At 37.1% G+C, this 16,938-nt stretch overlaps 1 protein-coding gene across 1 annotated transcript in view; it reads right to left on the bottom strand.

Annotated features, from left to right (window-relative positions):
- The window catches only part of CUBN (cubilin), a 256,083-nt gene that overhangs the window by 181,212 nt on the left and 57,933 nt on the right, over nt 1-16,938 (bottom strand). Inside the window, exons 23-27 of the mRNA XM_046679623.1 lie at nt 11,273-11,465; nt 8,764-8,924; nt 8,157-8,338; nt 6,721-6,877; nt 3,447-3,634 (exon numbers count right to left, since the gene is read on the bottom strand). Coding sequence (XP_046535579.1) covers nt 3,447-3,634; nt 6,721-6,877; nt 8,157-8,338; nt 8,764-8,924; nt 11,273-11,465 — 881 coding nt within the window. The remainder of the gene's footprint in view (nt 1-3,446; nt 3,635-6,720; nt 6,878-8,156; nt 8,339-8,763; nt 8,925-11,272; nt 11,466-16,938) is intronic.

Raw genomic sequence — 16,938 nt, 5'->3', positions numbered from 1 at the left:
TTCGTGCCTCTTCGCACTACGGTCTCGCTCCTGCTCCATCCCTCAGACACTGCTCTGCTCAGAGTCACATTCATCTCCAAGGGAGACCTCTCAACCTTAACATTTCTTGACCATTTGGGAGCATCTCACCTTGTTGGTCACTGTTACCTTCTCTTATACTCTCTTCCCTCACCTTCCATGACACCATAACCTCATAATTTTCCTCCTGTCTCTTCTCAGCACGTGCTTCCTGCTGACCTAATACATGCTCTAGCTTTCCTGTACCTCTCTTGCTGATTTCTCCCCAATCCATCACTTCTGTCTGTATATTCCATCACCTATTGGAAATCTCTTCCATGAGGAGACTCAGACACAAAATAAAAATGAAATCAAGTTGTAAAATACAGAAAGAATCCTTAGGGTTGACTTCCCATGACTGCACAAATGACATTTCCTCCCGTTGACTATTTTATTTCCAAATCTGAATCATTTTTTTTTGCCCAGAGGACAAAATAATAAAGGATGGATTAGCTTCCCAATGGGATCCTTACCAACCCACACCTCTCAGCAAGCTTGGGCACCATGTCTGACGAGGACCTAATCAAGTCCTTTCACAGTTTCAGTTTTAATAACTCAAAATAACTCAATTCTGGCTGCAGCAACAATCACTCAATTGGGACTTGGCTACGTCACTTGAAAAACCCTTTAACTAGAATTAATTAAAATAATGAAAATTAGATTGTGCATTTGTGGCTTTTTCCTTCTTAAATGGTTATTTGTACTTTTAAAATTTCTATCATAGACCAGCCATTGTAGCAATTGCTCTGGTCTTGCCCCTTGGCTTACAGAGATGGAAAAAATCTCCTCCCTCTGGCAACAGTGTCATTCTTTGGAAGACTTCACCGAACTTCTGGTTCTCATTCTGTATTTTTGCTGCTTTCACCATCAATGTTGCACAAGATAAATGGCATGGCTGTAACATCATCTATGAAGGGCCTCTAATTAGCTGCTCTGCAGTTGTTGGAACAAGTATCTTTTATTTGACACTTTTTAAACACCTCCAAAAACGATCTGATGGGCCTTTTTGTGACCATTCCATCCTCAAGTAAGTCCAAAGAGGTGGGGTACAGCCTCTGGAAAGGTTTCATCTCATTTCCTCCCCACTCCTTCTGCCAAAGCCTCTTTTAAAGTCCATGTCAAAAGCTGCTTCTCTGCAACCTTGCCCACGGTGCTTTATCAAACTGCTATGACGGTGCCTGGCGTATGGTAACACATGCAACGCTCTGCAAGGCCGTGAGTTCTACTTGGTTTGTGCTCAGAGTGGTAGCATTGCTGTGAATGTGTAGGAATTATACAAAAAGGCTAGTTTGGAATTGAGTTCTTTCTCATTAATTAATAGCTGTCATTAGGCTGATGCTAAAATATGGCTGTGATAATCAATTTAACTTGAACCTACGGAACTCCTATAAGGTTCCAACTCTATCATTGGCGCCTGGGTTACAAAGTCAGAAGGAGACAGCTTCACATCTCATGCCTTCAAAAGTCCATAGTGCAGCAGGTCATGTGGACACAATCACAGCTGGTAAAAGTATATGACTAAGGGCTGCGGTTGTGGTACGAACAAAGGGCTTGGAAAGCAACTTTTCCATTTTTCTTAAAGAATGAACATGATCTCACCATGTCAAGAAAAGGATGTCTACTCCAGGTAAATGGAATGAGACAAGCTCACCTTTAGTGAGCTTGTGTAGACCATCTGAACACCAGATGAAGGAAGGTGGACTTTAAAACTGTTGTCAAGTTCATGCTTGTAAGTTTGTTTTATGCTATATCATATTTTCTCTGTATACTAGGAAAAAAAAATCTTTCTAATGGACAAACACTATGGCTCCTAATTTTATGATATGGAAATTTTCTAAATATAAAGCAAGATTGTTTTTTAACCCAAAAATGTATCCCTCAAAAACAAGGGAATCCATATATTCAGGGCCTCACAAAGTCTCTCAAAGTGCAAGAAGCTTTCTTTTCTTTGTTTTGAAAAACAAAGATGTTATTCAGAAAAGATATGCTAACCCCAAACAATCTTAATCAATGCTAGTTTTTTTTAAAAAGAATTGGTAAAAAGAGAGTTAAGAAAATTTTACACGGATAAAGTACTTTTTCCTGGGAATATATCCTCAAAGATTATAAGTGCTGATGTCAAAAGTCTTTGCCAGCAAGACTTCTAAAAATCATCGACCACCTTAAAAAGAAACACACTAACTCATTGTGTCAGGGGACAGGCGGGATGGGGGGAAATGCCCTAACGTTGTCGAAGCAAGCACTCGTCAATTCAGAAAAGATTTCTAGTGGAAATATCATATGTGGATTCAAAAGTACTATATATTAACAATGTAGATGGATATAAAGATAATGTGTTAGATGACTTAAAAAGTGATTTTATTAATGACAAAAACTAGATGGCAAAATATATGTAAATAGTCGGAGTAAAATTGTTTTATGAAGTGTGAAAGTAGAAACCAACATTTCTAAATTAATAGTTTATAAAATATATAATTTTATATATGAATGTATAAATATATTAATAAAGTAAGTAAAATGAGTAGCTGCCTAATTTTTCAATCTATAGCCCTCAAAAGTTGCATATGCAAGTTAGCAAAAAAACTTCTGTAAGTAAAATATCTTATTGTAAAAATGGCAGATGACCTTACATTTTGGGTTGCCTAATTTTTAAGCAACTTTTACTGCATAGCATTATTTATAAAGAGTTGAATAAATGTTACTGGTGGAAACTTCCATTTTTACAAAAAAAAATTTACTGAAATGAACTTAAATTTTAAAAACAAGAATCAAAAACATGATTCCTACTATCAGGCAAATTAAGTATTAAATATAGCCACATTAACCCAAACATTTTCTGATCTCTTGTTTATAGAGAACACACATAAAAACAACCAGCAAAAATAGAAGTCATTCTTCTACTTCTTTTTTTTTTTTTAAGGAAGATTTGCCCTGAGCTAACATCTCTTGCCAATCTTCCTCTTTTTGTATGTGAGTTGCCACCAGAGCATGACCATTGACAGGCGAGTGGTGTAGGCCCAACACCGGGAACCGAACCTGGGCCGCCAAAGCAGAGCACGTCAAACTTAACCACTAGGCCACCGAGGCTGGTCCCATTCTTCTACATTATTTAAATAATAGGAGGTCAATCAGTCCAGAAGTTACATTAAAACCTAAAAACTTGGATAGTTCTTCATGTATGTAATTTAGTAGATTAAATATCCTTAGTACTAAGAGGATGCAGTGAAAGAGACAGGAAATACACCTGTTCAAATACCAGGGGTAGTTGACGTATTATAGATGTGTAGGGCAGGGTTAGGACTCGGTTCCACAAAACATGATGACTTCTAGCTTGGTTTGCCTAATTTGACCTGAAAATGCAGTGATTTATTGAGCTTCAGAATACGTACCTCTAAATAGTCTGTGGAGCAGTTTGCGTGATTTTCCAATTCGAATGCTAAAAATGTGTAATTTAAAGTGTTGCCAGTTGTTGCTTGGATGGTCCAGTTGCAGCGCTGGTTGGCTGAATAGGGATTTGGGTAATGTATACTCTCTAAGATGCCATAGGCTCGATTCACAATCACCACGTTCGTACATGCTGGAAAAAATAATCATGATTGTTAAGAACCATTATTTTATTTATATATATATATATATCTATCTCATAATTGCTCCAAGATGTGTGTGAGATTTTCCTTTAAGAATATATATATATATATACACACACACATGCATGCATACAAACATGTGTATTATATATACATATTTGGTACAGCATTTTTATAGTGAAAGAGTATCCATTTAGAAAAAATGTGAAATGATACTTAAGTGAATTCATAAACTTTTAAGTGTCATGAAAATTGCTTATGTTAAAACAGGCATCAGAGTCCTGTGAACTGGTGAAGAGTAGAATAGCTTAGCACTACTCAAAGATCAGTCTAACCTGTTTGTTTAGGGAAGTATATTAGACCCTCTGTGTTTCTGTTTTTCTAGCTTTAACATTTGGAAGGGACAGAAATCTTGACCTTTAATTCAACAGTCTAAAAACACAAAGTCCGACGTGAATGCTAAAAATACGCAACAACATGGCTTTGTTGAACATTCTAAAGTCAGCATGAAATTCACAATAAAGGCTCCGTTATTCCTCTGGTTAGTCATCAGGAGGTACCAAACGAATAGACAGAATGTAAAAGAGTTGAAGAAGAAACGAAAATCGTAAATTTTGAAAAAATGTCTTCAATCCAATGGTGGCATTTTCTTCAACTGAGTTTTCAACAAAATTATATGAGGTACCTCTAGGCAGGGGCTAGTCCTGGGGGTCAGCACCAAATTCAGCCAAATTTAGTGACTTGAAGAAGGCGTATGTATGCCTTTTCTCAAGTCTGTTTCACATTGTCTGTATGATGCGCAATAAAAGAGAGTGGGAAAATAAACATTGGATTTAAAGTGTTATCTCTGAAAACGGTGGTTCATAGATGCATTCCTACCACAACACTGCGCCCAGACAGGTGGCTGGAACAGCATTTATAAACTTTGCTATGGAAAAGTATACATTTGTGGCTCTTTAAAATCTTCCATTGCTGCATGGAGCAGGGGAATGAATCCTCACACCATTTCTCTGAAAATCTTTAGGTCACAGTTTTGTCCACAAAGGTTTTCTAAAGAATAATTTTGTTGGGGCCGGTCCCGTGGCTGAGTGGATAAAGTTCCACACACTCTGCTTTGGCAGCCCGGGGTTCGTGGATTTGGATCCTGGGCGCAGACCTACTCCACTCAAGAGCCATGCTGTGGAGGCATCCCACATAAAAAATAGAGGAGGTTTGGCGCAGATGTTAGCTCGGGGCTAATCTTCCTCCAGCAAAAAAGGGAGGAAGATTGGCAATGGATGTTAGCTCAGGGTGAAACTTCCCCACCAAAAAAAAAAAAAGAGAAAGAATAATTTTCTTGTTTTAGCTGCCTATGAGAAGTTATACCTACAGGATTAGAGAGACTGCTACAGCTTGCCTCAACGACCACAAAACAGGGCATAGGAAAATATATCCCGTTAAACCATACGGGCTGAACTCAGCACTCAGAAATTATACTATCAGCAAACCTTCAATTTCAAATGGCAAATTTTACAGAAAATCTCACTGCTTAGCTCTGATTTTATCTTTAAGGACCTGTATCTCCTGTGCACTAAATTACTCCTTCAGTGTCCTGAAATTATGAGAGAAAAATAAAATATCACAGGAATAAAAAGAAAAGTAAAGGACTGTTAATAAACAGTCTGTCTGTAATCAGAAACAAATTAGCACAGCAATAATAAAATTAGAGAGATGATTATACATTCAACCAAACAGATGTATCCTGATAGAATTTGGGAGAACTTTGCATATGCTAATGATGAATTTCTGAAGAACAAAGCTACATATCCTTAAAACTCAGTATTCAAAACTGTCTAGAATTCAGCCTAACCCCCAGATGTGAGTGTGACTTTTCAAATTCACACATAATCAAGGTTAAACATTAATACTCTTTCAACTAGTCCAAAGGGATATTGTGTATTCAGATTATGATCTTGAGACTTTCCATTCCATTTTTAGCTAATCATGTCAAAATTATGGATAAATTTAGATTTAGTGGGGCAAGGAACTGCACTTTCAAAAACATAAGCAAAGTTTTTACTAAATAATATAAACTCAAGGAAACCTTGTTAGAAAGGATTCTAACTTTAGAAAAGTATTTAATTCTGAGCTGGAAGGGAGTTTTCACTTAAATTTTCACCTAATTTATTCTCCTCTTTTAAGAGAAGAAATTATGGAACCCCAGAGAAGAAAAGTGACCTTCTCAGGGGTTAGGGGCCAGGACAAACCCCCGGGTCCCTTAATTTCTTGTTCAATACTCCTTTATTTCCACCGTGTTGCCTCATGGGAAAGCAGATTTCAAAATGGCATCTTTAGTGGCTGGCCCGGTGGCACAGCAGTTAAGTTCGCACATTCCACTTCAGCTGCTGGGGTTCATGGGTTCGCATCCTGGATGTGGACCTATGCACCGTTTGTCAAGCCACACTGTGGCAGGCATCCCACATATAGAGTAGAGGAAGACTAGCACGGGTGTTAGCTCAGGGCCAGTCTTCCTCAGCAAAAAGAGGAGGATTGGTGGTGGATGGTAGCTCAGGCTAATCTTCCTCAAAAAAAATAAATAAATAAATAAAAATAAAATTGCGTCTTTATAATGACCAGATTTTTCCACAGTAAAGAATGTGCCCACTAACATATGATTCACAAGATCCATAGTTTCCTTTGATAAAACTGTTACGTTCTGAGGTATAAGATAAAAAAAATCGTGTGGAAGATACTATGTACCAGGGAATAGTGTCTAATGAGATGATTGTAATGTTTGATACAAATGAAAACCCACTAGCTGTTCACCTGTTACAGTGATCTTTAGCTGCATTGCAACTATCTCAGCATATTAAATACTCTCCGAAGTTTCCATAGCTTCCACATGCTTTAGTTGTATGATGTTAAATTTGATGCATACTAAGTATTTCTTCCTCAACTAGAGTGCAACTTTTCTCATAAGAAGCTAAGATTAATTTCAATTGCTCCAACCAATGGGTTACGCTTATTTCAGTTTGTTTCATTCATCAAGAGATGGAAGACCCGCTACAGGCCCCGAGCAGCCAGGATGCATACTTACTCTGCTTGTATTTGGCCAGGAAGCCCCCTCCTTGTTGACCTTCATCTGTCCTCAGTTTTAAAGTCATGCTGTCTCCACTAGAACGGATGGGAGGGGGTTTCTCATCCCCACAAAGCTGAGTTAGCAGATGAGAGCTGGTACTTGGGCCATCATACACCTTTAATAAAACATTTTAAGTGTCAGATGATTGTGGCTATAAATATCATCTAAAGGACTCTGTAATCCTTAAGAAGTAGGGAAAGGCATATATATATATGTCATAACAAAAGAATATCCCTGAATCTAAATATCTTTAAAAATTATATTTAAATGTCCATAAACTTGGGCCATGAACTCTGGCCTTTTAGCTATGGCTGTGTGTAATAGTAAGGGTGTGAACTCAGGTTGAAATGTGAAGATCAAAAATTAAAGACTAGGGGCTGGCCCAGTGGCATAGTGGTTAAGCTCCCGTGCTCCACTGTGGTGGTCCAGGGTTTACAGGTTCGGATCCTGGCACAGACCTGGCACGGCTCATCAAGTCACACTGTGGCGGCATCCCACATAAAATACAGGAAGACTGGCACAGATATTAGCTCAGCGACAATCTTCCTCAAGTAAAAAGAGGAAGACTGACAACAGATATTAGCTCAGGGGCAATCTTCCTCACCAAAAGAAAATGAAAGAAAGACTAATACATATTTCTGAGACCATAGCTGTTATCAGTAGTCCTTCTTGCTTTTTGATTTCATAGTTTACAATTTGTTACACTTTAAAATATTTTTTATTCAGATTGATTTTTTAAGATTTTATTTTTTTCCTTTTTCTCCTCAAAGCCCCCCGGTACATAGTTGTATATTTTTAGTGTGGGTCCTTCTAGTTGTGGCATGTGGGACGCTGCCTCAGCGTGGCTTGATTAGCAGTGCCATGTCCGCGCCCAGCATTCGAACCGAGGAAACACTGGGCCCCCACAGCAGAGCATGTGAACTTAACCACTCGGCCATGAGGCCAGCCCCTCAGATTGATTTTTTAATGGACAAGGATAATTGCTGGTTCTGTAAAAAGGTCTACTTGAATGACTTCAATTATCTTCTCTAATTCACCAGTATAATCCTCTAAATTATTTTTCAATGCATATATAGAAATTATATAGGTAATAAATATGATAAATCTCCTAACCCCTTTAGGGAGATTTTAACCATATCTTAATAGCCCATATTCATTCTCTTTTAAATACTCAGTGTACCAAGCCATTCAGTAATACATGCTGCCAATAATATACGCTTAGAAGGCTGTCATTTTCATCAAATTTTAAAAAATTTTTAATTTTGTTTAAATTTTTATGTGGATTTTTTTTTAAATGTTCCCCTTTCCCCAACCTCAAAAATAGAAATAAATGCATTTATGTGTGTTGGGCGAGACGACAGCAGTGAATAATACAACTGAGACATTCTACATACAGCCAGATAATCTAAAGTGCAGTTGGGATGATACTCCAGGTGGAAGTCTTCAAATTCCAGTTCAAACGGGCTGCCGTGGCTGGCTTTCAACCACCAGGAGCATTCGGAGCTGTGGTAGTAGGGCATGGGGTAGTTGGGAGACGTGAACGTGCCGGTGGGAGTGGTGAGATTGCCCCCACAACCTAGAGGAGAAAGAGATGGAATGATGCATCTCCTTTTCTTTCTGGTGAAATTGAATCTTCTTGTCTATATCACACTAGTGCTATTGTTTCACCTCTTTAAACCAAGTTGCAAAATAAAACTGTATCACCAGAGAGTAGCCAACCTCTAAACTTAATTCGCATCCCTGTACTTTCCTTTTCCTAACCAAGACGACCAGCTTGATGAAATAGACCAGGGAACTAGAACACGCTCCCTTACTTTGTCTTTCAAAAACAAAACCAAGATCTCTGCTGTTAATTCGGAAATATTTGCAATGTTGAAGTTTATTACAAATAGTAATGACAAAATACAGCAGGAAAAATAATGAATAAGAGCATAGCGATCCAAGAATCAAGAAACCGAGCAGGTTGGACCCTCCAAGAAATGGCAGCTTTCAGCTCTTTACCTGTTAATGATCCATCCCAGTAAGCCGAGAATCCGGGCCCTGAGTCCAAGGCGTCACTCTGAAACTTTAACCATAGTTTGTTACTGTGAGAGATGATTCTTGGAGGGAGATTCGAGCCACAGTATTTTCCCAAGGATGGTGACGTTTCATAGCCTCCGTCTCTGTGATAAAATAGAAATGTGATCATTTATTAGGTTACTGACAATATTACTGCATAAACATTTAACATTATTTGAACTTTGAGATTGCAAACAAGTTTATGTCAGTCAGCCTCCCTCAAAAATACTCTAAAAAAACCACAATTTCAAGCTTTCAATTTTTCACTTTATTAAATAGCATTTGAATACCTTAATAGAGAATATCCATCATTTCTGGTTGGCATGACATTGTATATAAACAATTGCAAACAGAGAGAAGGTGTTTAATCTGTCAAACAAAGCATCTGGAAAACGTGTCAAAGAACACAGGATAAAGAAGCCATAATTATTAACAGTATAAACAAATTTTGCTTAATTTTATAGGGAAAACTTAAATGTTTTCCTTCTAATTTGAAAGTTTTCAAAATTTAATATGTCATATTTGATATATTAACAAAATTTTGAAAATAATTCTCTCCCCAAGAACTTTTGGGGGTCTTAAATCTAGTTTATACTCTGTAGCTTTTTCAGACCTAAAAAGAAAGGATGCACTCAACATTAAAGTCCAATGATTAATTGCTTTAAATTAAGAAAATTAAGTTATTTCAGCATAATATGGTACAATTATGATTTATTTTAGTATCTTACTTTATATCGTGGGATAAAATTTATTATAAAATAGTATAAGATTCCAGGCTTTTAAAATGCCAAAGAAAAAATCTGACACAGATACACACCAAATTGATGAGCGTAATTTAATTCAATGTAATAATCTGAGGAGATAGCAGTATATAATATATATATCAATATGTTTACTTAGCTTTATTGCAAATATAACTTTTTCAACTCATTCTTTCAAAGTACCAAAGAAAAAATGTCTTATACTGAAATTCATAAGCCTAGGTATTACATGAACACAAAAAACTTTGTGAAAACTTTAAGACAAGGTTGCTACCTTACCATTATTTTTGCAATATAATTAGACTAAATGCACAGTGAACAGCCTAAAATTTAAATTGACTTACATAAAGAAAGTAGGTATTCGACAATTGCAAGTATCTAATTTCAGAGGAGTACAACTGTTTATTCAGCCCAATTAAATCTGGACTTTATTTTCAAATATTTCCAATAAAATAATCACTTAAAAATAACCACTAAATCTCATGCAATTTCCTGTTTTTCTTTTAAGTCAGGTTCTATATGACAAACTTTATATCTTGCAAGAAAGAGGACAACAGGGAGCTTTACAGAGAATGTGCATATTTTTTCCTTAGCCTTTCCAGGAAATATTATGAATAAAGATAAATTATGAAAAGATTATGATGAAGTACAGTCATGCACTGCATAACAACATTTCGGTCAATGATGGAACACGGATGTGACAGCAGTCTCATAAGATTAGAACCACATAGCCTAGGTGTGTAGCGGGCTATACCACCCAAGTTTGTGTAAACACTGTAGGGGAGGAAGAAATTTTCCTCTACCCTTCTAGGTTCCTCCCACTGGCCTAAGAATTAAACTAACATGAGTCATATTAATAGGAGAAAAACAAACAAAAGTTTTAATAACATGTATACATGACAGAAACTCAGGAAACTGAGTAACTTGCCAAAACTGCTAAAGTCCTCACCTCAAATACCATCATAAACTAAAGACAAAAGAAGATGTTAGGGATGGGGGGAGTCAGGGACTTTAAAGAGAAGGAAGGCAATTCACAGGTAGGCAAAAAGGAGCAAACATTTGGAAAACGAGTGTTTGGCCAGATAGAAACAGAAGAACAAAGAGAGGAGCCCAATAAACAGACTTTTCTAGCTTCCTCCCTGTCTATGACCTAGTTCCTGCTATGCTAAGGTGACAGTTTACTTCCTGAGACAGGTTTTTTTAATCTGAATTCTCTTAGGCAGTTAAGGGGGAAGTAACACGAAAAACTTCCTGAACTTTTTGTTTCTTAAAAATAATCAGCCTAGGGCCAAGCTGGTGGCCTGGTGATTAAGTTCAGCATGCTCTGCTTTGGCAGCCTGGGTTTGGTTCCCGGGTGTGGATCTACACCACTCGTCAGCCATGCTGTGGCAGTGACCCACATACAAAATAGACAAAGATTGCCACAGATGCTAGCTCAGGGCGAATCTTCCTGAAGCAAAAAGAGGAAGATTGACCACAGATGTTAGCTCAGGGCGAATCTTCCTCAGGAGCAACAACAACAAAAACAACAGCCCAAAATAATTCTCATGTTAAAGAGACACATTTTGGAGTAGTAAATTTTGTTCCCCTTCAGGACACTTTATCATGTTCACACAAACAACGAAATCACCTAATAACACATTTCTCAGAACTTATCCCCATCATTAAGCTACACACACAAAGGTGCTTACCTGATTTCCACAAAATCTGCTATACACGTTCCACCAATGGCGTCCTCCAAGGAGAAGTTTGTGAAATGCAATGCAATCTGTTGGCTGGTTTCCACCGTGATCCTATAAATGCATTTCCAGTTGTTGGGATAATTATTGGGGAAGTTTGGAGAAGTAAATGTCCCAGATTCATCTGTATAGTCTTCCAAGCATGCTGTGAGAAGGAATAAACCACAAGAGAGAAAACAGAAAATATTATGGTACACTTATAAGACATGCAGGAATATATACTTCATTCATTTGTGCCATCAGACTTGAATTTCAATAGGCCATTCTGGAATGTTCAAAGAACGATTTCCTTTTGAAACAAAGTTTTTGAAATCTCAAATGCAAAAACAATTATTAATAATAAACCTAAGCTGTGTAGTAGAAATCGTTACATACATTACAACTTTTTAGTACTTGGAAGGGTTATAATTTTTCCAATCCATTCAAATTATCATAAACATTAAAAATTAGGCTCAACTACAGAAATCATAGGAGGGGCCTAGAAATAATTCAATCTGTCCTCCTTTTTATAGACTTCCTTTAAAATGGTGTTCCCCAAGGCATGCATTTATGAGAAATGAGAAAGCAGGTACCTCAGCCCTGTCGTAAAGAATAGGAAATGAGACTAAGGAATCAGAGGGATCTTGAATCAACACCCAGCTCAAAAACTGACAAACTAATCAACGTTGGGCAAATTATTTCACCTCTCTCTGAGCTTTATCTCTAAATGGAGATGGTAAATATTTCTTTTGGTGAGGAAGATTGGCCCTGAGCTAACATCTACTGCCAATCTTCCTTTCCCCTCCCCCCCGACAGCCCCAGTACATAGCTGTATATCCTAGGTGTAAGTCCTTCTAGTTCTTCTGTGTGGGATGCCACCACAGCATGGCTTGATGAGCAATGTGTAGGTCCGTGCCCAGGACCAAAAGGGGTGAATCCCAGGCTGCTGAAGCAGAGTGCACAAACTTAACCACTACACCACCACACTGGCCCCGATGGTAACTATCTTTGAGCATCCATGTAAGAGTCGGACATAATGCAATTAAAGGGCTTGGCACATGGTGTGTGCTCAATAACTGGCAGTGATCATCATTCGGTGTCAAAATATGACAGAAAAGTGTAAGAAAAGCAGACCATAAATAGGAATAAATTAGATGTCTCATATAAAACATTTAGATAGTACTTAGACAATTTTATGCCCTAAATAAATATCAACTGCTCTACTTTAAGACCCATTCAGTCCTTCAGACTCTATATTTACTAACTAACCAACTCAATCTCTTATACCCTCCAAATCTGAGATATTTTCCAAAGAAAATCTGGTTTCAATGGATTTTTCATGTATCTTCAATTATATCCAGTAATAACAGAAATCTAGAGTCCGGGAGTACACGTAGGTCTCCGACTGAAAAGTTTTGGGGAAGAATGACCTACTAGACTTTATCATGAGTAAAAAAAGGAAAGGAGGATGTTTAGGTGTGCTATTTCCCCAGTTGTTGCTGTATAATTATAATTACAAAAGAAAAGTGGAAGCACTGGTACTGAGAGCACAGAGATACACAGAAAATATCACAGGTTCTACTACCTATGCATAGCCCTCAGAGTAATAGGCATTCACCAAATATTTGGTGTACTCTATTTTAAACAGCAACCAATCAAGGCTTTACTTCATTGAAGGAATCGACAATGATATTTAACTTCGAAGATGAATATCATATACTTTTCTATAGTCTGCTAAGATATTTCTTCAAGGGTCAAGGAAGGAAGGGAAAAGCAGGGAGGAGGCAGAGGAGGGAGGGAAAGAGAAAGGAGGGTGGAGGTAGTATGTTAAGTATTTCAGATCCAGTAATGAGTATTACTAAGATAAAAATTCATGGATCAAATAAACACTAAGTGAAGACTACGACCCAGTGTCCCTGAGCTGACAAAACTGACAGACTCATTGACCACCCCCACATTCAGATAGCTTTAGCCATTAAATCAAATATCTAGAGACAATTATCTATTCATGTCACTTGTTCTTAAAGAGATAATGTTCCTTGCTTACCCACTCTACTCCCAGAGGGGAAATATAATTGTATTGAATATTTCTAATGCAACTTGCAGTTAGTCTGCAGGAGAATGGTGTGTATAGTCAGGTTCCCATGTAAAGGAACCTGATTCAATGAAATTTATGAGAAGTAATGATGAGTAATTTCCCTGTACCTTGTCCATATGCAAGTGATTATTGTGGCACAATTAATCTCTTCTGAAATTTTAATTTACACATCAATCTTCTTTTCTGTTGCTGGCATAAAGGTAAACACAGTCTGTGATGCATTGAAATGATCTTCACACTGTTCACTTTGTCTGAACTGCCTTACCTAACAACCTCCCCACCTCCCCCAATACACCCTTTAACAAATAAACTCTTACCCATCACTTAAGGTCAAATTCAAATATCACTTCTTCTGTGAAACTTTTCTCGATCAAGCAGAATCAATTTCCTTGTGCTCAACAAAACTTTATGCAAATATCAATTTGAGCCCCAAACACATTTTATTGAGATTGTTTTTACGTGAGCCTACGTCGTTTACTAGATGTCCAAATATGAGTAGGACCTTATTAACCATTATTAACTGTCACATCCCACATTACCTGACCCAGATCACGTGTGACAAATAGTGGTTAAAATCATATTACACGATATATTGAAAATTGCGATGAGGGGACAAGTATCTCATTTCTTTCCACTCTTTTTGTTCCATTCTATTACACCCTCCATTTTTCTCATCTCATTTTCCCTCTCTCTTTCCTATCCTCTCTCCTGGGCACGTTGAGATTCTTTAATATTTTATATTGTTTATTACATTTAAATTACAGGAATCTCTGCCTTCAGCCATGACAAGTAACTGGTACTTGACTAGCCCCTCTCCATAATAACTATAAAAGTGAAAAAAAATATACGAAGTACTAAACAACAGGCAGACCAAGATTGCATCCTTGACAGAAAGAAAATTCATGAGATACGACTCGTGATTTCCTTGGCTCTTGGGCAGAATTTTCTGACCACTGCAGTTTGCTGAAGCCCAAGTAGAGAATGATAGTCCTGTTGAGCTGAGGAAGCAGGGATCAGAGCTTGGGGATACCAAAAGAGCCGGAACTGTAGGGAAATGTGCCAGCAAGGAAGAAGAAACAGAGAGGAGAATCAGACATCTGTGTTCGCTATGAATTCTTGGATGAGCCTGGGCTGGGCATACATGGGGCGAGACTTCAAAAGGAATACCAGAGAGCAGCTGCTACCAGGCTGGAAGCAGAAACAAGATATTAGAGACCAATGCAATTCTGGGATACACTTGAATTCTCTCCCAGTCAGAAGGAGGATGGCTCTTGACACTCCAGGCACTAGCTGAGACACCAGAAAGGCCACACTGTAGGAGTGAAGACCACGGCCAAGAGTAGGCCTTTTCTAGAGCTTCTCTACCAAAGTATAAATCTAAGTCTTGACAAGACCTGCAGGAGTGAAAAAACTTAGAGGTATCAAGTAATATAGTGTCCTATTGTTATGGAGATAGATACATAGATCAATGGGATAGAACAGAGATTCTTAAGCAAATCCAAATATATACGGGCACTTAATTTTCAACAATAATGCAAAAGCAATTCAGTGAAAATAGGAGAATCTTTTCCACAAATAGTGTTTGAACCATTAAATACCATTTGCTAAGCAACAAATAAACCTGGACATATAACTCACATGATATAGAAAAATTAACTCAAAATGGATCTTAAACATAAATGTAAAACCTCAGATTATAAAACTAATAGAAGACTACACTGGGGAAAAATCTTCATAAATTTAGTAGGCACAGATTTCTTAGACAAAATACAAAAAACACTAACCATAAAAGGAAAACAGGACATATTAGACTTCTGCTCTTCAAACCATACCATTAATAAAAAGAGATGGCCAGCTGCACCCAGGAGGAGAAAATATTTGAAATACTTTTATCTGACAAAGGACATACTTGTACCCAGAATACACAACTTAGAATAATAATAAGGTAGCTAACACAAATATGAATAAAACCTCACAAAAGAAGATACATAAATCATCTATAAGCATGTGAAAGTGTACTCAGCACTATTAGTCACCAGGGACAAATTAAAACAACAATGAGGCACTACAACACAACCTCTAGAGGCTAAAAGTGAAGATTGACAATAGCAAGTGTTGGCAAAAATGTGGAGAAAGTGGAATTCTCATTCATTGCAGGTAGGAATATCCATACAATGGAAGGTTACTCAGCAATAAAAAGAAAAAAATTACTTATAAATAGAACATGAACAAATCTCAGAAGCATTATCCTAAATGAAAGAAGCCAGACATACAAGTGTGCAAATTGTGTGTTCTACTCCTATTTGCCTTTGGAACAGGCAAAACTAATCTATAGCGATAAGAACCAGATCTGCAGTTGTTGAGATGGAGGATGTGGAGAGATCAATTACAGGGACACTAGGACACTTTCTGGGATGAGAAAAAGGTTCTCTGTGTTGAATGGAGTGGTGATTACAGGAGCATACATATTTGTTATAACTACCGATGAACTTTACTTTATGAAATTACAAATAAAAGTCCATCTTATTTTAAAAGTTTGAAAGTTCCATGCAAAGACAGGTTGAGTTCTCTAAAGGAAATCCAATAAATAATTCAGATATCCAGTAAATAATAAATAAAATTAAAATAGAGAAATAAAAAATATTTTTGAAGGTACACTTGCTATAAATATTCCATAATAGAATTTTTAATATTAAAATTTTATTGCATTTTTATAAGATTCCATATCTAATTTTACAAAGAGAAAAACAATGGTTCTTTGAACTTAATGTATCTATTTCTTGAAAGGTTAGTAACTCCTCTTATCTAATACTGAAGTCTGTACAATGTTCATGTTTTATTCTCTTGACGGTATAAATGGTTCTTTGTAGAATAATATTAATACTGAGAAATATTAATGTAGGCTTTGTTTTCCTCTTATGCTTTGCAAAAAAGCACAAATAATTAAAATTGAACATATTCCCATAAAAGGATATTCACATATTGCCATGATGCTTATTACATCAATACAAAATGCAAACATAAGAATGCCTTTTGTTTATATCTTCTATTGCCAAAGGAAAACTCATATCCAAGGCCAGTTTGCCTTTTATTATGGCCTAACAACATTTACAAAGAGACGAAGAAGGAAAGAACATTCCTTCCATCCACTATATTCAATCAAGCTAGCAACGGCAAAACACATCTCTGACGATCAAAGACAACTATTGGCAGGCCTCACATATCTTTCTTTCTGACCAATCTCAGGAAAAAAAAATGTAAAGCAAGAAAAGAGAAAACAGACAAATATCCTCTGTGAACCCTTACAGAATTACAAAACTACATTTTTCTAAAAGTCACAATGCACCTTTGCCTCCACTGAGCGTTCTCAAACATGTTTAGTAACATAGCATTCAGCTCCTTTTCAAAGGGGAAAATCCAGAATGTGGGTAATCCTCCAACCCACAAAGGAAGGATGATGTCAGCCCCATGTGATTAGGGTGACGGGAGCAGAATAAACTGGCCCTGTGGATAGAAGAATTTATCTCCTAGAGAGACTCTA

The sequence above is a fragment of the Equus quagga genome, chromosome 12 (genome assembly GCF_021613505.1).
Source record: "Equus quagga isolate Etosha38 chromosome 12, UCLA_HA_Equagga_1.0, whole genome shotgun sequence".
Taxonomy (NCBI): domain Eukaryota; kingdom Metazoa; phylum Chordata; class Mammalia; order Perissodactyla; family Equidae; genus Equus; species Equus quagga.
Note: the sequence above shows the minus strand (reverse complement) of the source record. Positions and strands in the feature narration are given on the sequence as shown.